The sequence below is a fragment of the Erythrolamprus reginae genome, chromosome 10, assembly GCF_031021105.1.
Source record: "Erythrolamprus reginae isolate rEryReg1 chromosome 10, rEryReg1.hap1, whole genome shotgun sequence".
In the NCBI taxonomy this organism is placed as follows: Eukaryota; Metazoa; Chordata; class Lepidosauria; order Squamata; family Dipsadidae; genus Erythrolamprus; species Erythrolamprus reginae.
This window is the reverse complement of record NC_091959.1, coordinates 5,112,308-5,138,436: the sequence shown is the minus strand read 5'-3', so window position 1 is coordinate 5,138,436 and position 26,129 is coordinate 5,112,308. Positions and strand designations below refer to the sequence as shown.

The 26,129-nt window shown below is 45.0% G+C and overlaps 1 protein-coding gene across 1 annotated transcript in view; it reads left to right on the top strand.

Moving 5' to 3' along the window:
* The window catches only part of TBC1D21 (TBC1 domain family member 21), a 104,463-nt gene that overhangs the window by 64,471 nt on the left and 13,863 nt on the right, over nucleotides 1-26,129 (top strand). Inside the window, exons 2-5 of the mRNA XM_070762769.1 lie at nucleotides 9,116-9,232; nucleotides 14,695-14,798; nucleotides 16,267-16,361; nucleotides 21,017-21,127. Coding sequence (XP_070618870.1) covers nucleotides 9,116-9,232; nucleotides 14,695-14,798; nucleotides 16,267-16,361; nucleotides 21,017-21,127 — 427 coding nt within the window. The remainder of the gene's footprint in view (nucleotides 1-9,115; nucleotides 9,233-14,694; nucleotides 14,799-16,266; nucleotides 16,362-21,016; nucleotides 21,128-26,129) is intronic.

Genomic DNA, 26,129 nt, shown 5'->3' with positions numbered 1-26,129 from the left:
ACAGACAGACAGACAGACAAAGGAGAGGCCAGGCACCCTAACCCAAACCCTTGACGTGAGTGACGTCAAGTTGGCCACCTTTAAGCCAACTTGGTTCTAGAGCTCCCAAGTCCAACCAATTCTTCCCTCAACCACTTGGTGTGTTTTTTTTTCATTATGACTCAATATCTCTGTGACCTCAGAGCGTTATGGAAACCTACTTATGGTTCTGCAAGCAGAAGATTCTTTGCCTCATCGACCCACGGTCTGTTTCCTGGATGGAAAGGAGGAGGAAAGCTCGAAAGGGAGGCTGAAGGTCGAAAGGGACTGCAGGACTTGCTAAGCCCGGATGAGTGCGAACCCTAAGCGTTGGAGCACAAGATGGATAGCGAATGGCTTAAAAACCTCACCCCATCCGAAGAGGAACTTAAAAGACCCAGCCCCTCCCTCTCGTCATTAGTAGTAAGTGGCTGTCTTTAATCCTTTTTTCTTTTTCCAAATAGAAATTTTATTTTTCTCCAACATAGAATAAAAAACAATACATAAGTACAAACCCTAAAACCGTGCTTAAAGTAAAACATATATAAAATTTTTCTTTTTTAGTATTTTTAAAAAAAATAAAAACACCAGCTCTAGAGAGAGGCATAAATTGGAAGTCCTACAGAACCCCAGGGACGAAAGAGGGGTGTCATAGACGTCCAATTAATAAATAAATAATAAATAATATTAATAATAATTGATAATAATAATAATTTATTAGATTTGTATGCCACCCCTCTCCGAGGACTCGGGGCGGCTCACAACAACATAAACAGTGTACAAATCCAATTTTAGAATACAATTTAAAACCCTTATAATAAAATAATCACACAACCAATCAAACCATACACCAGCCTTGACAATTGGGGAGGGGGCGTTAGTTTCCCCATGCCCCATTCAATGAAGACTTGTTTTCTTCCATTATAAAGAACATTCCATAGAACTTATGCAATATTATCAAAATAAAGAAAACCTCAAAAAACAACAATCTTCCCCCCCTTACATTGAAAAATGACATTGCATCAGTATAAACAATATCAAAGTCTATATTGTACCCCTCTTAATTCAGACTTTCATTTCTACATTAGATTAATTAATTCAATATCAACTTATCCAGTAATTACTAGAGGTTCTAGTAATTGAGGTTCGAGTCTTCGGAGAAGGACGGCATACAAATCCAAATAATAATAATAATAATAATAATAATAATAATAATAATAATAATAATAATAATATACCCTGTTTCCCCGAAAATAAGACGTACCCCGAAAGTAAGGCATGTCAGAGGTTTTGCAGAAATTGCTAATATAAGGCACCCCCAAAAAATAAGGCGTAGTGAAGTTTACATACGGTACGGTGGAAAAACATACGGTATCATTCAAAGCTGTTCATAGCGGTACCGTAATAATGTGGCGTCCCCTGCTGGCCCCTTCCATCGCTTTGTACCGTCCAGTACAGCAGACACAGTCTGCTACTGTCTCACCGCCATTACAGTCTCCACTACAGTGCGTAGACTGTAGTTCCTCTGGTGGCCGGAAGCTGCAATAGCGGGAGTATACTTTTGTACCATATAAGTGCCGTCGTTTGTGTGTGTGGGTGCCATACTGACAGGTACCGTACCGTAATCAGTGTACGGTACGGTACACTTTCTTTGGGGTGTCAGCTTTTCTGCCTGTGAATTTGTCTTATTTGAGAAATATAAGGCACCCCCCGAAAATAAGACGTAGCACAACTTTTGGAGCAAAAATTAATATAAGACAGTGTCTTATTTTCGGGGAAACACGGTACAGTGATCCCCCGTTTATTGCGTCCCCGACCATTGCGAACAGGGTACTTCGCGATTTTTCAACCCGGAAGTCAAAATACCATCTACGCATGCGTGCCCGTTTTTTCTATGGGCACGCATGCGTAGATGGCAACCGGGAGATCAGCTGCTGGGCGGCTTCCCTGGGTCTTCCCCCTCTTGCTGGCGTCAGCGAGGAGTTTCCCCACCGCCCACGCAAACTCCTCGCTGCCGCTCGCCCGCCCTTCGCCTGCCCACGCCGTTCGCTCCCCCTCTTGCTGGCGGGAGGGCGAGAAGCCCTCCCCAGCACCCGCTCGCCCGCCCTTCGCCGCTCGCCCGCCCTTTGCCCTGGCCGCTTCTTCCCAGCGGAGAAATTCCAGCCCCCACCTGGTCCCGCCCGATCCTCCTCCCTGAGGCAGCTCGCCCTCCCATGGCCGCTTCCTCCACCCTCCATTGCAAGCCCTCGCCACCGCAGCCAACGCGCGCTGCGATCTTCAAGCCCGGCTCCTTTCGGCCCAGCATCCCGGGCCAAGCAGCTGCCTTCCGTGACTGAGCCTGGCTCGCCCGGAAGATCGTAGCGCGCGTTGGCTGCAGCGGCGAGCGAAGCCAAGCCGGCAGCAATGTCGCCGCCGCTGCAGCCAACGCGCGCCACGATCTTCCGGGCGAGCCAGGCTCAGTGACGGAAGGCAGCCGCTTGGCCCGGGATGCTGGGCCGAGAGGAGCCGGGCTTGATCCGCTGAGCCTGGCTGGCCCGGAAGATCGTAGCGCGCGTTGGCTGCAGTGGCGGCGACATTGCTGCCGGCTTGGCTTCGCTCGCCGCTGCAGCCAACGCGCGCTACGATCTTCCGGGCCAGCCAGGCTCAGCGGATCAAGCCCGGCTCCTCTCGGCCCAGCATCCCGGGCCAAGCGGCTGCCTTCCGTCACTGAGCCTGGCTGGCCCGGAAGATCGTAGCGCGCGTTGGCTGCAGCGGCGAGCGAAGCCAAGCAGGCGCGCCGTTTTCCGCTGACTCCTAAAGCGGGGAAGTTCGCCCGGAGTCAGCGGAGAACGGCGCAACTGTTTTAAAACGATAGGAGCTTTCCAATGAGTCCCGAAGACAAACGGCAAACTTCTGCGTTTGTCTTCGGGACTCATTGGAAAGCCGCGCGGGTGTTTTAAAACATTCCCGCTGACATGGGGGGCTTGCTAGCACCCCCCCAAACCCGGGTTGGGGGTTCGGGGGGGTGCTAGCGAGCCCCCCATGTCGGCGGCGACGTTTTAAAACAGCCGCCCCGCCCCCCAATCTTCGGCTCCTCGCTAGCGCTGCGGGAGTTAAAAACACCATCTGCACATGCGCAGATGGTGTTTTTACTTCCGCAGTGCTACTTCGCGAAAACCCGCTCGTTGTGGGGGGTCCTGGAACGGAACCCTCGCAACGAGCGGGGGATCACTGTATATCTAAAATAGAACAAAAATACTTCTTATTCTATTCCATCACTTCTTAAAAATCTTCAATGTCAGAGCACCCACAACTTCTGGAGGCCAGATCAGATCAGCTTTCCTGTACCATTGTTTGTTTGTTTGTTTGTTTGTTTGTTTGTTTGTTTGTTTGTTTGTTTGTTTGGTATGCCGCCCCTCTCCGTAGACTCGGGGCGGCTAACAACAATAATAAAACAGCATATGACAAATCTAATATTAAAATAACTAAAAAACCCTTATTAAAAATCAAACATACACACAAATATACCATGCATAAATTTTATAGGCCTGGGGGGAAAGGAATATCTCAATTCCCCCATGCCTGATGACAGAGGTGGGTTTTAAGGAGCTTACGAAAAGCGAGGAAGGTGGGGGCAATTCTGATCTCTGGGAGGAGCTGGTTCCAGAGGGCCGGGGCCACCACAGAGAAGGCTCTTCCCCTGGGTCCCGCCAAACAACATTGTTTAGTCGACGGGACCCAACTCTGTGGGACCTAACCGGTCGCTGGGATTCGTGCGGCAGACTGCAGTCCCGGAGATATTCTGGTCCGATGCCATGAAGGGCTTCATAGGTCATAGCCAACACTTTGAATTATGACCGGAAACTGATCGGCAACCAATGCAGACTGCGGAGTGTTGGAGTAACATGGGCATACTTATTATTTTAGCAAAGCAAGGCGGTGGTTGGAGAAGTTCTCAGCAGGCTTTGTCATGTTCTCCATTTCCACGGTGACACTTCTCTTTCCGACCCGAAACGACTCCTGCGCCTTACAATTGAATGCCCATTATTTCTTGTTTTCGATTCCAGGGAGCTGCAGACCTTCTGTGATTCTAATGAGATTTGCTTAAATGCCCTACCCACCCACCCCCTCTCCACCCGATTCCATCGATTTTATTCCCCCAAGTTCCTCTCATCAGGTTGTTTGTAACTAATTATGCATTCAATCTCTGTCGACCCCTGGTAACTAAATCTCAAGTACAAAATATCTCCGATGCTCAGGTTTTCCCGATTGCAAAATTCATGGCTGTAGAAAAGGCGAGGGCCGAGAAACAAGATGACCATTGCTAGAATTGATGCTCGTGCACAATGCAGTTATCTCTCTCTCTCTCTGTGTCTGTTTGTGTGTTTTGTGTGTTTGTGTGTACAGGCAGTGCTGGACGTACCGCCACAATTGTATACTGTTCAGCGAGACGTGTTCATCGTTACTCTGTCTGAATAAGTTTTTTTTTTCAAAGTCCTAACCAGGGGATAAAATAATATGCTGAAGCTAACCAGACTAAGGATGCTAGTCAGATGGATTTATTTATTTTACTGAAAGAGTAGTAGATGCTTGGAACAAACTTCCAGCAGAAGTGGTTGGTAAATCCACAGTCATTGAATTTAAACATGCCTAGGATAAACATAGATCCATCCTAAGATAAAATACAGGAAATAGTATAAGGGCAGACTAGATGGACAATGAGGTCTTTTTCTGCCGTCAGACTTCTATGTTTCTATGACTTCTCCTGTTAGCACACCAAAGGCAACATGAGAAAATATTATTTCACTGAAAGAGTAGTAGATCGTTGGAACAAACTTCCAGCAGACGTGGTTGGTAAATCCACAGTCACTGAATTTAAACATGCCTGGGATAAACATAGATCCATCCTAAGATAAAATACAGGAAATAGTATAAGGGCAGACTGGATGGACCATGAGGTCTTTTTCTGCCGTCAATCTTCTGTGTTCCTATGTTTCTATGAATATCTGGTAAGCAGATTCTTTTCCCTAATTTCCTGCCCCAAAACTAGGGTGTGTCTTATACTCGGAAATATATGGTATATTATAGATATGAATTTACTTCTTCTTTTCTTTCTTTCTCTTATTTATTATTTATTTTCTCTCTTCATTTCTTGTCTTCTTCTACTCTCTTTTTAAAAATTTATTTAGCCTTTTCTTTTTATATATAAGTGTGTATTCTGATTTACAATTGTATATTCAAAATTCATATACATTTGTGTTGTGGTTAGCTCTGGCCCAGCTCCTGCCCCAAGGAATGTGCAGGTGGATGTGGGGGAAACATCCACATGCCGCAGGCCTCTTTTGCTCCCGATGGAATCTGCCAACGAAGCCTCCTCTGACCAAGGAAGCGTGAGTGACAGGGAAGAGGGGAGTTTGGCAGACAGCCCAGGAGGAGATCAATCATCTGTATCATCCTTGGATTCTGAACAAGAATTAATGACACATCCACGCATGCGTAGAGTGATGCATAGGAGACAACAACTGAAGGATTATTACAAGAGAAAATGAGGCCACCTGTAGTTGGGTGGAGCTGCTGTAATTAGTGCTACAGATAAAAGTGCAACCTGGTGTTTTAGCCTCATGGCAGTTTATCTGATTCATTGTTTCATCAAGATCGTGGGTTTTGTGCTGTTCAAGATTGTGTGTGGACTCTCTGGACTTTAGAATTGGACTCAATTTCCCAGTTATTGGGTGAGCAATGTGTGTACCAGAAAATCCCTTTGACATTTAAAAAGGCAGCTGTTTCTGTTTTTCTGTTTATAAAAACTTTTGGGTTTTCCTTTTATCGTGTGGTGTGTGTCTTCCTGGACTTATTACCCTGTAATTACAGGCGGTTGAAACACACCGGCAGAACACATTTGTATAGATTTTTGCATAGTCCTTTTACTTTATGAATCCCCCCAACTATTTTCAATAAAGATTATATTTTCTGTTTAAAAAATGAGTCAGTTGATAAGCATGTGACCCCACAGGGCAGCTGCAAATGTTGCAAGTGTGAAAAATAGTTGTGAAGTGACTTTTCTCAGGGCCGTTGTAACTTCTAACGGTCACTAAACAGACTGTTGTAAGTTGAGGACTACCTGAATACCCTTTGTTCAAAATGTGTTGCAGAAATAAGGCAAGCCTGTTCTCTTATTCATATTTTGCAGCTTCTGAATGACTTTGAAGGGGAAATAAGTCACTTAGAACTGGAAGATTTATTGAGCATTTGCCAGTTGTGGGGAATTTCCATATTAAAGTCAAAAGATTTCATTGCGGCAGGTTGCAACTTGTGAGAACATCTAACTTTCAGTATGCAAAGGGATGTTTCATGGGTGAGGAAGATCGGTTTGAAGATTCCTTTGATTTTAATGATCTAATGAAGCTAGTGCCTTCGGTAGCTGCTTCTTCGCCCTCTAACTCAGACGCCTTCAAACTTGGCAACTTTAAGACTTGTGGATTTTAACTCCCAGGATTCTCCAGCCGGCAGAGCTTAAAGTTGTCTTAAATTGTCTTAAAGTTGCCAAGTTTTTGCCGACGATGTGAAACTTTTCAACACCACTGATAACACACTCACTCTCCAAAAAGACCTGGACTTTGTCTCAGACTGGTCTAACACCTGGCAACTTCAAATATCAACCAACAAATGCTCTACCCTCCACATCGGTAAAAAGAATCCAAACCACACATATGAACTGAATAAACAATCTCTCACTGCTAACCCACATTCTGTAAAAGACCTTGGAATACTAATATCGAATGACCTAAGTGCTAAAGCCCACTGCAACAATATCGCCAAAAAAGCCTCTAGAGTTGTTAACCTGATCCTACGCAGCTTCTGCTCAGGCAATCTCACACTACTCACAAGAGCCTACAAAACTTTTGCCAGACACATCCTAGACTCATCTGTCTGGAACCCATACCACATCTCAGACATCAACACCCTTGAAAATGTCCAAAGATATTTCACCAGAAGAGCCCTTCACTCCTCCACTCGAAACAGAATACCCTACGAGAATAGACTAACAATCCTGGGCCTAGAAAGCCTAGAACTATGGCGCTTAAAACATGATTTGAGTATTGCCCACAAGATCATATGCTGCAATGTCCTACCAGTCAATGACTACTTCAGCTTCAACCGCAATAACACAAGAGCACGCAACAGATTCAAACTTAATACGAACCGCTCCAAACTTGACTGTAAAAAATATGATTTCAACAACCGAGTCATCGAAGCGTGGAACTCATTACCGGACTCAATTGTGTCAACCCCTAACCCCCAACACTTCTCCCTTAGACTATCCACGATTGACCTCTCCAGGTTCCTAAGAGGTCAGTAAGGGGTGTATACATAAGTGCACTGGTGTGCCTTTCATCCCCTGTCCAATTATCTTTCCTTTCTTTCAACTATCCTATATATTCTCTTCCTTTCATATATCCTCTCCTCTAAGTTCACTTTCACCCTCTTTTATATTACCACATGTCTATCTTTCTTCCTATGTATTTGTGTATTGGACAAATGAATTTAAAAAATAAAAAAAAACTCTGCTGTAACTGAAAAGGAGAAGACACCTTCAGACTTTCTTCTCTTAGAATACTCATTTGATGGTTCTGTGACCTATAATAAAAAAATCCATATATTTATTCACCATCAAGACCCGTAACTTTATACAAGCAACAACACAACACAAATATTTCTCTCTGAAATAGCCAGACTTCTGTTTCTGTTGGAAGGTTTAAGACCTAAAGCTCATTTTTTTCCCCGAATGCCATCACTCTGCTAAACAAATAATTCCCCCAACACTGTCAAACTATTTACTAAGTCTGCTCTACTGTTAATCTTCTCGTCAGTCCCATCACCCATCTCCTCCCACAAATGACTGTATGACTGCAATTTTGTTGCTTGTATCCTTAATGGTTCCTAATATGATTGGATTGTTTATTTGTACCCGGATTACCCTTAAGGGTTGTACTTTATGATTTTTGACAAACTTATCTTTTCTTTTATGTACACTGAGAACATATGCACCAAAGACAAATTCCTTGTGTGTCCAATCACACTTGGCCCATAAAGAATTCTATTCTATTTTCTATTCTATTCTATTCTATTCCATTCCATTCCATTCTACCCTACCCTACTCTATATTCTACTCTACTCTACTCTATTATTCTATTCTATTCCACTCAACTCCACTCAACTCTACTCCGTTCCGTTCCGTTCTGTTCCATTCCATTCCATTCCATTCTATTCTATTCTATTCTATTCTACATTCTACTCTATTCTGTTCTACCCTACCCTACTCTGCATTTTTATTTGTTTGTTTGTTTGTTTGTTTGTTTGTTTGTTTATCCAATACACAAAACATATTGAGGGGAATAGGCATGAACTATTACATATAAGGAAAAGATATGAAAATAGAGAAGATATATGAAAGGGAGGAAAGGTATATGACATATGGGATAAGGGGACACAAATTGGACAGGGGACGAAAGGCACACTGGTGCACTTATGTACGCCCCTTACTGACCTCTTAGGAACCTGGCGAGGTCAATCATCGATTGTCAATCTATTATTCTATTCCATCCCATTCCACTCCACTCCATTCCATTCCATTCTATTCTAAAGCTCAGATCTAAAGTGGTGCTACATTTTGATTTTGGAGTCAATGAACATAGAATAGTACAATAGATTCGGAAGGGACTTTTGAGGTCTTCCAGTCCAACCCCTTGCTCAAGCAGGAAACCCCATATCATTCCAGACAGATGGTTGTCCAGTCTCTTTTTGAAAGCCTTCAGGGATGGAGCACCCACAGCTTCTGGAGACAAGCTAACCCATTGGCTGATTGCCCTCACCATTAGGAAATTTCGCCTTTGTTCTGGGTTCCTTCTCTCCTTGGTTAGTTTCAATCCATTGTTTCTTCTCTTGACTTTTGCTACTTTGGGAAATAGTTACACACACACACACAACACCTTTGTAGGAGCTCCTCAAATATTGGAATGTTGCAATCCTGTCTCCCCCCCCCCCCCCCCCCCCCCCCCCCCCCCCCCCCCCGTCCTTCTTTCCAGCTAACTGGACCTCCGCTTATTTTTATTTTCAGTCAACTCAGAGAGTGAGGAAACTAGCCATCGATGCTGCCGAATGGGAGAGCTATTTCGACGAGAGTGGGCAGATTCTCAAGTCGTGGAACTATGTGGCTTCCCAAATTCTGGAGAAGGTGAGTGTCCTTGGAGAACGCTAAAAGGACAAATTGGTTTTGGGACCTCGAGAAGATTAAAGGTCCATCTTGATTCTCTTCTTAACAATTGACCCCTATGGAAGGAAAGAAGGAAGTGTTATGAGGAAAGAAAGGAAGGAAGGAAGGAAGGAAAGGAAGGAAGGAAGGAAGGAAGGAAGGAGGAAGGAAGGAAGGAAAGGAAGGAGGGAGGGAGGAAGGAAGGAAGGAAAGGAAGGAAGGAAGGAAAGGAAGGAAGGAAGGAAGGAGGAAGGAAGGAAAGGAAGGAAGGAAAGAGGGAGGGAGGGAAGGGAAGGAAGGAAGGAAGGAAAGGAAGGAAGGAAGGAGGGAGGGAGGAAGGAAGGGAAGGAAAGGAAGGAAGGAAGGAAAGGGAGGAAGGAAAGGAAGGAAGGAAGGGAGGGATGGGCCAAGAAGCAACTAGGAATCCAGCTGTCTCCCAACATCTAATTCATGCAAAACACAATAGTGCTCCTTCCCCAAGCATCCTTCCTCCTGTTCAAAGGTGAGGTTGCCATGGAGATGAGATGCCTGGGCAACTTTAGAGAGAGAGAGAAAGAAAATCCATTCCCCTAGTTCTTTTCAGTGGTGGTACAAGCAGATTTCTCCAGCCAATTTGAGGTCAGGAGAATTTGTTTCTCCACGGATAATCCCCGGGACTGAGAAACAAGGTTTTATTATGAACGCGGAATTTCAGGTAGAGACAAAGTCGCAGGAGCTTAATTGTCCACCTTTTAATTTGCAGGAGCAGGATCGTTTTTAATTGCAAAAGTCCCTTTTGTGCACCGTCAAGGATAATTCATTTCCGTCCCATTTATCTTCTCGTTGCATTTCAGAGCCACCCACCGCCTAGACAGATGGGGAATAATACTGTACAAGACAATAGCTGGGGGAAATGATGGAAGGGGCCATACAGAAGTATCCTTAATAGGAGGAAGGAAATAAAGGAAGAAGTTAAAATGCGGTTCGCAGTCAAATTACCATTTTGAAAAAGCTGTAGGCCTAGACGTGCCATTGAAGCTTTATTATTTGCTAATAGGTGAAAACACATCCTTCTCTCGACACTCTTTTTTTTAAAACGGCAAAATAAATGACTCAATACTGTAGTGGGAAAGAAAAAGGCCCACAGTGGGAAAATATTAAAACCTGAGAGCTGCAGTTGCAGTGTTAAGCAGAAACGGCGTTTCACCTCCAAAGGTTGAGCTCACTGATGGTCCACTCTTCTTTAAATAAGTTGTGGCTATTCTGAATCCCACCTGGAAGCAGGTTCTTGTTTCCAGTTAATTCCAAGAGGTCAATGAGAAAATTTCACTTTTGATGGGAAGAAGGGAGAGGAAAGGAGAAACCAGGTGTGTTCTGTCTGGGTGCCCCCAGACTTCAACACCAACTGGAAAAAGCAGCCAGACACGCTGGTAAAAGCAAAAGTACTTTATAGTTTGAAAAATAAACACAGAGAAAAACCTGTTCTTCCCAACAGGCAGGCTATGAGACTTCACAGCAGAGTCCTGATGGCCAGACAATACAGCAGACTTCTTGCTGGCACACCCACCACTGTAGAGAATAAGACCCACACCTTTGTCCCCCCAAGGTTTCAGTATTCAAAGTCACAAACCAGAATTCCAAGACGCCAAAGATCACAGCCAGGTCCCAGGACTCCCAAAGATAATACTCCACAAGCCAGGAAGGGTGGGTCTGGCCTTTTCCAGCCCTTTCCAGAGAGCACCACACCCAAACCCAGCTGTTGCCTCTTTAGTGCTGAAAGTACCTGGCTAATTGTCCCCTTCGTTGTGTTGCTCTTCTCTGCCCGGAGATCGATTATTGCTTGCGCATTTTCATCTAAGGAATCCAGGCTGCTTGCTGGGGAGAGCTCACTCTCGGGGGACTCTGGCTGTCCTCCCTCTCCCTCAGCCTGAGATTCCTCCTCCCCCGTCTGCCTGAACCTCCTGTTCCTCATCCTCCCCCTCTGAGCAGGAAGCCGGCAGAGGATCAGCCGTTCCCTGAGGGGCCTCAGACGGAATCACAACAAGGTGTAAATTGGCTGGCTGGGGAAATTAGCATTCAGTGATAGCATTTAGATTTATATACTGCTTCATGGTGTTTACAACTAGTGATGGGCGAACTGAACCCGCACAATTCGGGTCCGTACCGAATTTTGCGGTGTTCGGTATGCCGAACACGAACACGAAATTTTTCCAAAGTTCGGGCAAAGTTCGGGGTCATGTTTGGCATTCGGAGCTTTGACGTCACCAGCAGGTTGCTAAGGGACGCCAAGGTGATCATTTCCTGGATCCCATGGAATCCAGGAAGTGATCACCTTGGCGTCCTTAGCAACCTTCTGGTGACGTCAAAGCTCTGTCCCCAGAATCTCTTCGTGGGAGGGATTCCCCAGCTCCTTCAAAGGGAGGTCTTCATGTAAAAATAAACATGTTTATTTTTACATGAAAGGACCGCCCTTTGCTTGCAGCGCCGCTGCGGTGTCCTTTTTCGTAAAAATAACAATGTTTATTTTTACATGAAGACCTCCCTTTGAAGGAGCTGGGGAATCCCTCCCATGAAGAGATTCCAGGGGAGGAGCTTTGATGTCACCGGGAAGGTTGCTAAGGATGCCAAGGTGATCACTTCCTGGATTCCATGGAATCCAGGGAAGTGATCACCTTGGCGTCCTTAGCAACCTTCTGGTGATGTCGAGGCTCCGCCCCTGGAATCTCTTCAGGGGGAGGGATTCCCCGTTTGGGTTCGAGGTCGGGTTCGGTTCGGGTTCGGCCAAATTTTGCATAAAATTCGGCCGAACTTGCCGAAACCGAACACCGTTGGGGTTCGCCCATCACTATTTACAACCCTCTCTAAGTGGTTTACAGAATCAGCAGATTGCCCCAAGCAATCTAGGTCCTCATTTTACCCACCTCGGATGGATGGAAGGCTGAATCAACCTTGAGCCTACTGAGATTCAATCTGGCAGCCAGTGATCAGCAGAAGTAGCCTGCAGGACTGCAATCTAACCACTGCACCACTCCACAAGTCCTAAAGTAGCCAGGTTTGGAGACCCCTGCTCTACGCCGTCATAATCTGGATAAATTTAGCTAAACACCCCCCCCCCCCCCCCAAAAAAAAAGTTTATTTCAATCCTGGAGTCATTTTGTTTTATTTTTAAAAAAGAAAACATTAAAATGGCCAAGTTCTTCCACATCCATGTTCTCTATGATGGAACCCCTCTACCAGCAAGTGCCCTTAGCACTCAAGAAGGAGGCATTCCATTTGCCAGTCTTTTAAGCTGGCTGCTGTTTTTCCTGGCATAAGTGGTTTGATTGTTTCCTGAAGTTTAATTATGCTTTGGCACTTAGAATGCCATTTTTTTTTTTTTTGAGAAAGCATGACGTTTGCGATGGCTGCTGTCTTCCTCCAAGAATCCTTTGAAGGTTTTCAATCAAGCCAGATATTTTGGTCAGGCTGGTTTTGAGCAAATTTTATTTATTTATTTATTTATTTATTTATTTATTATTTAGATTTGTATGCCGCCCCTCTCCGCAGACTCGGGGGCGGCTCACAACAAAGTGAAAAACAATTTACGACAAATCTAAATTACTGTTTAAAAATATTTTAAAAACCCATTTTCTAAACAAACAAACATCCAGACATACCATTCATAAATTGTATATGCCCGGGGGAGATGTCTCAGTTCCCCCATGCCTGACGACACAGGTGGGTCTTAAGGAGCTTACGGAAGGCAAGGAGAGTAGGGCGGTTCTAGTCTCCGGGGGGAGTTGGTTCCAGAGGGCCAGGACCGCCACAGAGAAGGCTCTTCCCCTGGGGCCCACCAACCGACATTGTTTAGTTGACGGGACCCAGAGAAGGCCCACTCTGTGGGACCTAATCGGTCGCTGGGATTCGTGCGGCAGCAGGGCGGTCTCGGAGATATTCTGGTCCAGTGCCATGAAGGGCTTTAAAGGTCATAACCAACACTTTGAATTGTGACCGGAAGTTGATCGGCAACCAATGCAGACTGCGGAGTGTTGGTGAAACATGGGCATACCTAGGTAGGCCCATGACTGCTCTCGCAGCTGCATTCTGCATGATCTGAAGTTTCCGAACACTTTTCAAAGGTAGCCCCATGTAGAGAGCATTACAGTAGTCGAACCTCGAGGTGATGAGGGCATGAGTGACTGTGAGCAGTGAGTCCCGGTCCAAATAGGGCCGCAACTGGTGCACCAGGCGAACCTGGGCAAACGCCCCCCTCGCCACCTTCCCAAAATTGTCACCTTCCCAAACATGGGCTTCTTCCAGGCTTGTCAAAACTCCCAGAATCCTGAGGATAATTCTCAACATTGGAAGCCTGCAATGGGGGTGGGTTTTTACCGATGACGTCTGGTGCGGGAGCTCCGGTAATGGCCCGCCGATGATCCAAATTTGGCACAATGGCTCTGGTGCTGTTTCTGGTGGTCCGTGCTGTTGTGGTTGGATCACAGCCAGGTCCTCTGATAACCAGAGTTTGAGCCAGATGAACCGGGTTCGTCTGGGCATGTGTGGCTTTCAGAGGAGTCAGATAGGGAGGAGGAGGAGAGATTGGGTGTGAGGAGCCTTCAGAGACTACAGAACCCCCAACTGGGGCTTTGCCTGGGTCTGATAAGGAAGTGGAAGTGAGGGATCCTATCCTGGTTGCCAGAGTGAGAAGGATGCGGGGGAGACAGGAGCAGTTATGCAGGCTCAGGAGGAGGACTTGAGCACAGCTGTGCACAGTCTAGACTCCCAGGGTGTATATAAGGAGAAGGAGTTGGGAGGCTCCCTTTGCGGAAAACCAACATTTGATCCTTTAAAGGAAGAGAACATGTGAAGAGTTTTTGCCTGTTCAAACAAACTTTGCTGTGGTTTCTGGACAATTATAGGGTTAAAGAATCCTGTGAGTATATTCTTGGCTTTGAAACCATTTGTTTGGGAATCTACCTTATCAGCTCTGCCTCCCGCTTGAACTTTGGCAGTGGAAATACATTCCTTGGTTCTAATTTGTGCTTCTCAACGAAACGTATCATAAATAGACTCTTTCATTTCGAAACTTTGTGTCTGAGACTTAATTGGAGGTTAATTGATGGTCAGTTTGCCATGTAAGACCGAACATATGTGCGCCGCCACATATTTTTTGTAATTTTTGGTGGTTTTTCAACTCTCTGAGCATGCTCAGAAGTAAAATCATCCCTCTAAACATGCACGGAAGTAAAATCACACAAGGGGACATATGTGCAAATGTAGCAGGCGAGCAGCTGAGAAATGTCGTGATGCCCACTGATAGGAAAAGGTAAAAGGAAACCCGCCCCTGGCCTGAATGGACCAAAGTGGAATTCTGGGCAATGTAGTCCCTACATCTCTGGAAGGAACCGGGTCAGAGAAACTGAGCATAGATCCCTCAAAGGAAGAGAAGGTCAAATAATTTTTTTCATATGTTGTCTTTGCTGTAGGGGTTGGATCCTTCTGTGAGATCCGAAGCTTGGAAGTTCCTCACCGGCTACTATCCCTGGAAGAGTTCCTACGATGAAAGGCTCACAACCGACAGCATGAGACGGTGTGTAAATTAAGCCCTGGTGTGGGCAGTGCTCATTTTATGCAGATCCGCCACTTTCAGATCCAGTAGTAGTAGTAGTAGTAGTAGTAGTAGTAGTAGTACTTCTGTTTAGTAGTATGTCAATACAACTCAGCAAACGAGATCACTATGCTGGATTTTGTTTGCTGAGTTGTATTGACATTATTATTATTATTATTATTATTATTATTATTAATACTAATATTAATATTATTAATATTATTATTAATTTATTACATTTATATGCCGCCCTTAGAATAAATATTATAATAATAATAATAATAATAATAATAATAATAATAATAATAATAATATATTAGATTTGTATGCCACCCCTCTCCGCAGACTCGGAGCAGCTCACAACAATAATAAAACAATGTGCAATGTAACAAATCTAATATTTAAAAGAAAGGATCTAAACATTTAAAAACCATACAACACAAGCATACCATACCTAAAACTATATAAGCCTGGGGGAGATGTCTCAATTCCCCCATGCCTAGTGATATAGGTGGGTCTTAAGCAATTTACGAAAGACAAGGAGGGTGGGGGCAGTTCTGATCTCTGGGGGGGAGTTGATTCCAGAGTGCCGGGGCCGCCACAGAGAAGGCTCTTCCCCTGGGGCCCGCCTGATGACATTGTTTTAGTCAACGGGACCCAGAGAAGGCCAACTCTGTGGGACCTTATCGGCCGCTGGGATTCCATGCAGAAGCAGACGGTCCTGGAGGTATTCTGGTCCAATGCCATATAGAATATGCAATATAGAAACAAAGCATACGAAACAAATCTGAATACATTAAAAAAAAACTACAGCTAAAACCCCTATATATTACTCAGACAATCCAATCAATTGAACTTTTATAGCAATGAAAGAAAATTGAGCTACTTGCCCAATCTGTTATCATACCGAACCTTGTAGGTTCAAGTACAAAACCTTAAAAGTGTTCCTGTGCTCCTCAACAAATAGCGCTGTCTATCCTTTGTCCCTTTTTGTGGCTATTCAAATAATGGGGCTTAATCCACTGAAAAAGAGCCCAAGCACCTATTTGAAAACTTATCTTGGTCGGTAAGCCACTCCCAGCCAGTCACATGAACTTCAAGCCACCCTCTGGTCACATGATTGTGGAGCCACTCCTACCTGGTCACATGGCCATCAAGCCACACTTACAAAATAAGCCACATCCGCAGTATGGCAGTAAAAAGTTTGGCAGCCGTCACTGCCACTACATAGGATTGAACCCCCCAGCCTCCTGATTGTAAGGTGAGAGCTCCACCTCTCGGCATCTACTCTACGGGGATCCAGCATGGAGGCTAGGAATTCTGATACTTGTCTCATATTCATCGTTGGGCAGAGTCAGGGCTGAAGAAACCGAGATGTTCTTCTGAGTTTTCACGTCTATCTCATTGGTTTATTCTGTCTGGTCATCTATGGCTTCCTTCCCTTCTGCAGGAAAAGCTATGAATCCTTGTGCAACATGTACACCAAGATCGAACCCCTGCTGGTGACGGAGCACCGAGATTTCACGGAAGTCCAGAATGTTATACGTAGGTATCCAAAAAAGACTTTAGGAGAAGGATACAAACAGAAGTAGAATGCTTGGATGCAAACACACACAGTAGAATAGCTAGAGGTAGAACAAGCAGGAAGAGGGAGATTGTGATCCCCTTATATAGAGCGCTGGTGAGACCCATTTGGAATACTGTGTTCAGTTCTGGAGACTTCACCTACAAAAAAAGATGGATCAAATTGAAGGGGTCCAAAGACGGGCTACAAGAATGGTGGAAGGTCTTCATGAACTCCATCTGTCTAGTCTGGAGGACAGACAGGAAAGGGGGGACAGGATCGAAACATTTAAATATGTTAATGGGTTAAATAAGGTTCAGGAGGGAAGTGTTTTTAATAGGAAAGTGAACCCAAGAACAAGGGGACACAATCTGAGGTTAGTTGTGGGGAAAGATCAGAAGCAACGTGAGAAAATGTTATTTGGCTGAAAGACGAAGAGGAGGAGATGGAGGAGAAGGAGGAGGAGGAGAAGGAGAAGATGAGGAGGAGGGGAGGAGGAGGAGGAGGAGAAGGAAGAAGAAGAAGAAGAAGAAGAAGAGGAGGAGGGAGGGAGGAGGAGGAAAAGGAAGAAGAAGAAGAAGAAGAAGAAGAAGAAGAAGAAGAAGAAGAAGAAGAAGAAGAAGAAGAAGAAGAAGAAGAAGAAGAAGAAAAGATGTCATTTTGAAAGAGCCCAATGTAAAAAACACCTAAGAATCCATCTTCTCACATTGGACAGGAGAGCCATGATGGATTATTATAATTTTATTCAGATCTCCTTTTCTGTCTTCTCCCAGCTGTCTAACAATAAGAATATGAAACGATACAGCAAAATTAAGGCTACAGATCAATGAAACGGACATAAATCAAGGCGAGGCAGACCCAGGGAAGATTTACAACGGAGATGGGAGGCAGGCCAAGCCCCTTCAGATATAATAGATATTCTCTCTCGCTGGAGGATTCTTTAAGCAGGTCACATACTGAGGAAATGCCCCTTCCCCTTTATTGCCCCTTCCCTTGCCCAGAATTGGAATCGAAAGAAATCATTTTCCTACTTTTATGGAGAGGAGGGACGGGGGGAAGTAGCACGCTTTCCGGCCTCACACGTTTCCAACCCGCTTGGGGATTTAGTTATCTCTCAACGTCTCCACTCGGAGGTTGAAATATTTGCCTGGCTTTTAAATTGCCCTGCTGTTTGGGTTCCTTTTCGTGATTATTTTACTTCCTCCTAACAATCAATTCCAGCCTTCGGTGAGGGGCTGTTTTAACTTTGAGAGGGGTTAGTAAATTAAGAGGTGCCAATGAGCTCTTCAGTCGCTCTCCCAAGAGCAATAGAGAGGCGGAATTCAAGGGGCACTGTAGGAGGAGTAAGCGCTTGCTCTTACTTCTGAGGAGGGGTTTATTTCTGGGGTCTCCTGGCTGGATTTTGAGAGTCTGTTATTGTTGTTTGATTCTTCCTTTCTTCCTTCCTTCCTTCCCTCCGTCCTTCCTTCCTTCTTTCCTTTCCTCCCTCCCTCCCTCTCTCCCTCCTCCCCCCTTCCTTCCTCCCTCCCTCCCTTCCCTTTTTCCCCCGAGTCTTCGGAGAGGGGCAGCATACAAATCTAATAAATTATTATTATTATTATTATTATTCCCTCCCTCCTTTCCTTTCTTCCTTCCTTCCTTCCTTCCTTCCTCACTTCCTTCTCTCCTTTACTCCATCCCCCTTTCTTTCTTTCTTTCTTTCTTTCTTTCTTCTTCCTCGTTCCTCTCTTCTTCTCCTTCCTTCCTTCTCTCCACCCCCTTTTTCCTTTTCTATTTTCTTCCTCCTTCCTCTCTTCTCCTTCCTTCCTCTCTCCACCCCTCTTTTTTCTTTCTTCTTTTTTCTTCCTCCTTCCTCTCTTCTCCTTCCTTCCTTCTCTCCACCCCTTTTTTCTTTCTTTCTATTTTCTTCCTCCTTCCTCTCCTCCTTCCTTCCTTCTCTCCACCCCTCTTTTTTCTTTCTTTCTTTTTTCTTCCTCCTTCCCTTCTCCTTCCTTCCTTCTCTTCACCCCTTTTTTCTTTCTTTTTTCTTCCTCCTTCCTTCCTCCCTCCATCCCTCTTCTTTCTTCCATCCTTCCTTCCTTTCTCTTTCTTTCTTTCTTCTTGCTTCCTCCCTCCCTCTCTTCTCCTTCCTTCCTTCTCCATCATACCGATTTTTTTTAAAAGTATAACCTGGATGGAGCGATGCCAAGGGATCTGAAGGTGGGGTAGGTGAAGGTGCCTGTAAATAAATCAGTGTCTGCTTCTGACTTCACCGTCCACATAAATAAGTCAACAAGGGGAAAGGGGGGAGAAACCGGATAGAAAGGAATGAGAAGAAGTTTGAGAAAAAGAGGAGGCATTGAGGTTCCTCAACCTGCTGCAGAAAAGAACCCAGGAGGAGGTAACACAAATACTAGGTCCTACTTGTTTCATCCTCTTCATCAATGACCTCTGCGATCATATCACAAGCAACTGTGTTCTTTTCGCCGACAATATAAAACTATTCAACACCACGGACAACACATCTACTCTCCAAAAAGACCTCGACTTTGTCTCACATTGGTCTAACACCTGGCAACTTCAAATATCAACCAGCAAATGTTCTACCCCTCCACATCGGCAAAAAGAATCCAAACTTCATATATAAACTGAATAAACAAAATCTCACAGCCAACTCCCACTCAGTAAAAGACCTTGGAATACTAATATCAAATGACCTAAGTGCTAAAGCCCCCCTGCAACAATATCGCCAAAAAGGCTTCTAGAGTTGTTAACCTGATCCTACGCAGCTTCTGCTCCGGCAATCTCACACTAGTCACCAGAGCCTACAAAACTTTTGCCAGACCAATCCTTGAATACAGTTCATTTGTCTGGAACCCCATACCACATCTCGGACATCAACACCCTAGAAAATGTCTAAAGATACTTCACCAGAAGAGCCCTTCACTCCTCCACTCAAAACAGAATGCCCTACGAAAGCAGATTATCAATCCTAGGTCTAGAAAGCTTAAAACTACGATGCCTAAAACACAATCTAAGTATTGCCCCACAAAATCATATGCTGCAACGTCCTGCCTGTCAATGACTACTTCAGCTTCAACCGCAACAACACAAGAGCACGCAACAAATTCAAACTTAATATTAATCGCTCCAAGCTTGGCTGTAAAAAATATGACTTTAGCAATCGAGTTGTCGAAGCGTGGAACTCATTACTGGACTCAATCCCCAACATTTCTCCCTTAGACTATCCATGATTGACCTCTCCAGGTTCCTAAAAGGTCAGTAAGGGGCGTGCATAAGTGCACTAGCCTGCCTTTCGTCCCCTGTCCAATTGTCTCTCCTTATCTCATATATCATATATCTTTTCTTCCTTTCATATATCTTCTCCTCTACTTTTATATCTTTTCTTTATATATAATACTTCATGTCTATCCAATTCAATATGTATTGTGTATTGGACAAAATAATTAGATAGATAGATAGATAGATAGATAGATAGATAGATAGATAGATAGATAGATAAATAATTTTTTTTTTAAAAATACAATACATGCACCGAAAGTCGAATTCTTTATTGGCTCAAATGTGATTGCACACACAAGGAATTTGTCTCTGGTGCATATGCTCTCAGTGTACATAAAATAAAATACATTTGTCAAGATTCATGAAAGAAGGGAACAGTAGTAGAAAGAGGGAGAGGGAGTAAGAAAGTAGGTAGTAGAGGCGGAATAGCCGCACGGGATATAAAGAACAAAGTGACGAGAAGAAATTTGGATACAGATGAAATAATATAAAGCAAAACCTGGAATGTGATCTAGTTTATTATACATGAATAATAATATACTGTGTGTATATTAAGATATATTGAGGGTATATGAAATGGTATGTTGAATGTGGAGAAAAATTAAAAAAAACCTTTGGTATATATAAAAAAAGAAAAATGTAAAATATTTAAGCTTGCTTATTACAACAGCTGCAAGGATTGTATTTGCACAGAACTGGAAAAATCCGCAAATACCTGAAGACAATGAAATCATCAAAATATACGACTGTGCAGAGATGTGCAGAGATGGACAATGGAGCTTAATAATCGAAAAGAATCGGATTATTATGAAACCTGGGGCAAAATGGTACCAATGGACAAAAAAAAGAAACTTAAAAGAAGCATTGAAATAAAATATTAAGACATTTAAAAGCAATTAAAGGACAATATTGATAGGAATGTATATATGATGTAGATTCATCTGTAAATATGATCATGTACTTTTTTTAAAAAAAATGGAAAAACTTAATAAATATATATTTTTAAAAAAGAAAACCTTGGAATGTTTATAAGGCATAAGGAGATATTTTATCCTTGGAATATGGAGAGCAGAAAGCTCTGCAGATCAAAGGGGCCTTTTTCGCCGGGTTTTGCATGAAGGAAGGGATGTCAAAGGAACATCAGATGTTTAGATACAGTCAGCGGCTGAACATATTTCGTGACCTTCCAGCATCAACCGGAGCATAAATCATTACAGCTAGGATGAACGCCAAGTTCTGGCTTGGAGAAAATTGGCAAAGAGGGGAGGAAGGGATCTAGTAGTAGGCCTCGTCCTCCTGACACTCGGATGGCTTCCCGGCAACCCCTCCTGATCCGCCTTTCATCTCTCCGCAGAGTCTGATGTTCAACGGCTTTACATCAAAGATGCCCAGGGCAACCCCCTGGTTGATAAGAAGCAACTGGAGAAGATTCTCCTGCTGAATTATGTCTGCAACGTGAATTCTGGTAAGAGGAGAATGGGATGAGATGGAATAGAACAGAACAGAACAGAATAGAATAGAATAGAGAGTGGAATGGGATGGAATGGAATGGAATAGAATAGAATAGAATAGAATAGAATAGAGAGTGGAATGGAATGGAACGGAATGGAATAGAATAGAATAGAATAGAGAGTGGAATGGAATGGAACGGAATGGAATGGAATGGAATAGAATAGAGAGTGGAATGGAATGGAATAGAGAGTGGAATGGAATGGAAATGGAACGGAACGGAACGGAACAGAATAGAATAGAATAGAATAGAATAGAGAGTGGAATGGAATGGAATGGAATGGAATAGAATAAAGAGTAGAATGGAATGGAATGGAATGCAATGCAATGGAACAGAACAGAACGGAACAGAACAGAATAGAATAAAGAATGGAGTAGAGTAGAGTAGAACGGAACAGAACGGAACACAATGGAACGGAACGGAACAGAACAGAACAGAAATATGGAATGGAAGGGAACGGAATGGAAGGGAACAGAACAGAATAGCAGAGTTAGAAGGGAACTCTTCTATTCTATTCCTATTCTATTCCTTGCAGACAGCTGGTCATTTGCATCCTTTTAGAGAGTCATTGAGGCCACTTGCACGTTTATCTAGGTCCCTCCGGGTCACCCGAGTGGTGCTAATGGTTCCTGTCATCTGCAATTTTTTCCCCCTCTGGAAATCCGTTCATACTCCCCCCTGCAGGATCCCCCTTGGGATCCTCCAAAATTGGTTTTGATCCAAAGACAGAATGGTTGCGTCCCTCGTGGGCTGCCAGAATCCCATTACCAAACCACAGGAGGTGACTGGAGATTCTGGGAAGCCTTGAATTGAATAGACCTCTCAACTTCATCTGAAACATTGAAATCTTAAAGTTGCTCAGCTTGAAAAAAACACCGACCTAGAGTGTTAAGGATTTACTCTCTGTCTCCCTTTGAAAAATAGCTAATCTGAGGTCATTTCTTTCTCCTTCTGTCTTTGCTGGCGCATGTCCACAGGCTGTGTTAGCTTTTCCCCCCTGACAGGATGGAGTCTAGGCCTCTATGTGGAGCATAGTCTCTGTAAATAAATCACCCTCTGGTTATTGTTCCAAAATCTGCTTTATCCATCAACGGCTTAAATTCCTCTCTTTCGTACATCTAAACCAGCCCCATTCATTGCAAGCTTAGGGTAGAATAGAACAACAGAGTGGGAAGGGACCTTGGAGGTCTTCTAGACCAGTGTTTTTCAACCAGGGTGCCGCGGCACACTAGTGTGCTGCGAGACATGGTCAGGCGTGCCGCGAAGCTCAGAGAGAGAGAAAGCAAGAGAGAGAGAAAGCAAGAGAGAAAGAAAGCAAGAGAGAGAGAGAAAGAAAGCAAGAGAGAGAGAAAGAGAACAAGAGAGAGAGAAAGAAAGTAAGAGAGAGAGAAAGAGAACAAGAGAAAGAAAGAGAGAGAGCAAGAGAGAGAGAGCAAGAGAGAGAAAGCAAGAGAGAGAAAGAGAGGGAGGGAAGGAGAGAGAGACAAAGACATAGAGGGAAGTAGGGAGGGGAGAGAGAAAGAGAGCAAAAAAAGAGAGGAAGCGAAGGGAATGAAAAAGAAAGAGGGATGGAGTGACAGAGAGAGAAAGAGGAAGGAAGGGAGAGAAAGAGGGAGGGAGAAAGAAATAGAGCGAAGGGGAGGAAGAGAGAGAGAAAGAATTTTTTTGTCCAAAGCTATTGAAGCTTTCTAGAACAATTACACCTTTAATTAAAAGCATCCTGTTTTCTTTAAAAAAAAATAATTTCTACTGAATTTGAACATACAAATACAAAATACACAGATATACAAGACCAACATATATTGAAAAAGGGAAAAAAGAAAAAAGTTTATATATGTATAAGAACATTACATATCTCTGTTGTAAGTCTATTATGGTCTTAAACTTTAATTTTCTCCCTATCCATATTATCTTTCATCACCCATTGTGTCTATATAATATTGTATACATTTTTTTTTCCTGGGTTCCAACCATTTATACCAATTCTCCCAAATTTTATAGAAGTCTGTGTCCTCTTTATCCTGTAATTGCATTGTCAGCTTCCTGTTTTCTAATCCCGTTTTTCTACTGTTTTTGGTTCATGAGAATTTGTCTCCTGGGGGCTCAGACCATTGGCCAATCATGCTTAGTCGGGTACGTTTTCTGCAGAGTCCCTCATGTAGACATTTCAAACCAGGCTTGTCTATTTCTGCAACAATAAGTGGATTTTCTATCATCTACCCAGCCATCTCGGTATCATTTCCTATAAACTTCTGTTGTGATTCCATTTCCAGTTGGTTTCACAAAATCGATGCCCCCACAATGTTAAAAGGCCTTAGGAGAGAGAGGCACTATCCTACCAAACGGAGAACTTTGAGATATTCCCAGAACGGTGAATTTTCCAAATAGTCAGGCTTTTCTGCAGATGCCTCTAACTTAACAGTCCCTGGGGGAAAGGAAATTTGGGGGTGTTTCCACTGAGGGAAGAGCAAGGGTCAAATTAATTCAGGAGATATCTCTGAGGAAAAAGAACTTCCAAAGCTCGTGGAAATAATGAGATGTCAGTTCGAAGTTTCAAAGATCTAGATTCTTCAGAAAACAGGTTTCTCAATTACTTTCCTCTCTCTCTCCCTCTCTGTTCTCCCTCTCTCTCTCTTTCTCCTTCTCTCTCTCTTCTCCTCCCTTCCTCCTCCCTTCTCTTTCTCTTCCCCTCTTCCTCCTCCCTTCTCTTTCTCCTTCCTTCTCTCTCCCACCCTCCTTCTCTCTCCTCCTCCTCCCTTCTCTCTCTCTTCCCCTCTTCCTCCTCCCTTCTCTCTCCCTCCTTCCTCTCTCTCTCCTTCCTTCTCTCTCTTCCCCCTCCCTTCCTCCTTCCTTCATATCTCTGTCCCTCCTTTTCTCTCTTCCCCACTTGCCTCCTCCCTTCTCTCTCCCACCTTCTCTCTCTCTCTCTTCTCCTCCTTCTCTCTCTTCTCCCTTCCTCTCTCCCTCCCCCTCCTCCTCACTCAACCCCGCCCTACACTCCACCTCCCCCCCCCCTCCCCCCTCCCTCCCTCCTCCTCCCTCTTTCCCCTCCACCTTTCTCTCTCTTTCTCTTCTCCTTCCTTCCTCCTCCCTTTCTCTCACCCCTCCTTCTCTCTCCTTCCCTCCATCCTTCTCTCTCTCTCTTCTCCCCCCTTCCTCATCATTTTTCTCTCCTTCTCTCTCCTTCCCTCCACCCTTCTCTCTCTCTTCTCCTTCCTTCTCCTTCCCTTCTCCCTCCCTCTTTCTCTCTCTCCCTCTCCTCCCTGCCTGCCCCCTTCTCTCTGTATGTCTTGCAGAATACCAACAAGGTTTCCACGAAATGCTTCTTCTCTCAGGCTGCTTGTCGAAAAAGAGCACGAGATCTATTGGCTCTTCCAGTTTTTCCTACAAAAAACGGTGAGCGGTCGTCCCTTCGCTCTGGCTGCCATTGTGAGCCCCTTTGCCTTGGTTGGGGGGTCCAAGGTCTTTGCCTCCCTTGACGGAGCTCCCTTCCCTCCAATCGCTCCCCTCGCCAGGAGAACAGCTGCATCATAAATGTTGGGGTGCAGAAGAACCTGGCCATGCTGAAAGCCTTGATTGCATTTATGGATCCGGCCTTCTGCAAAAACACCTGGGTAAGTTGTTGCAGCCTGGCGGAGTTCAGAGCAGGTGCGGTTTCCTTCTCTGCCCAAGAGGGCAAAAGCCAGAAGATGACCAGAGACCTCTGGCGACTTCCTGGGCGGAGATTTAGTTTGTTCATGTAGGCACTTTGTTAGAGAAGGGATGTGGCTGCATAACCCTGAGTGGTGGAAAGGAAGAGAAAGCACGAGAGAAGGAAAGGAGGGAGGGGAGGAGGGGAGAGGAAGGGAAAGGAGATGGGAGAAGAGGAAAGGAAAAGGGAGGGGAGAGAAGTGAAGAGAAGGGGAGGGGGTAGGAGAGGAGAGGAAAGGGGAAGGGAGGGAAGGGAAGAGGGGAGAGAGAGGAGTGGAGAGGAGAGGGGGAAAGGGAGTAGAGAGGAGGGGACGGGAGAGGAGAAGAAAAGGGAGGGAGATAAAAAAGGAGGGAAGGATGGGGGAGGACTGGAGAGGAGAAGGGAGGGGAAGGGAGGAGAGGAGAGGAGGAGAGGATAAGAGAGGGGAAGGAGAGGAGGAGAGGAGGAAGAGAGGAGGAGAGGAGGAAGAGAGGAGGAGAGGAGAAGAGAGGGGGAGGAGAGGAGGAGGAGGACAGGAGAGGAGGAGGAGAGGAGAGGAGGAGGAGAGGAGAGGATAAGAGAGGGGAAGGAGAGAAGGAGAAGAGAAGGAGAGGAGGAGAGGAGAAGAGAGGAGGAGGAGAGGAGAGGAGGAGGAGGAGAGGGAGGAGGAGGAGAGGAGAAGAGAGGGGAAGGAGAAGAGAAGGAGAGAGGAGGAGGAGGAGAGGAGGAGGAGAGGAGAGGATAAGAGAGGGGAAGGAGAGAAGGAGAAGAGAAGGAGAGGAGGAGAGGAGGAAGAGAGAGAGGAGAGGAGAGGAGAGAGAGGGGGAGGAGAGGAGGAGGAGGAGAGGAGAGGAGGAGGAGAGGAGGAGGAGAGAGGAGGAGAGGAGAGGATAAGAGAGGGAGGAGAGAGGAGAGAGAAGGAGAGGAGGAGAGGAGAAGAGAGGTGAGGAGAGGAGAGGAGGAGGAGGAGGAGGAGGGAGGTGGAGGAGGAGAAGAGAGGGGAAGGAGAAGAGAAGGAGAGGAGGAGAGGAGAAGAGAGGAGGAGGAGAGGAGAGGAGAGTAGAAGGGAGGGGAAGGGAGGAGAGGAGAGGAGGAGAGGAGAGAGAGGGGAAGGAGTGGAGGAGAGGAGGAAGAGTGGAGGGGGAGAGGAGAAGAGAGGGGGAGGAGAGGAGGAGGAGGAGAGGAGAGGAGGAGGAGGAGGAGGAGAGGGAGGAGGAGGAGGGAGGAGAGGAGAGGATAGGTTTAGGGGTAGGTTTAGGGGTTTATTGGGATTTATATGGCCCGCCC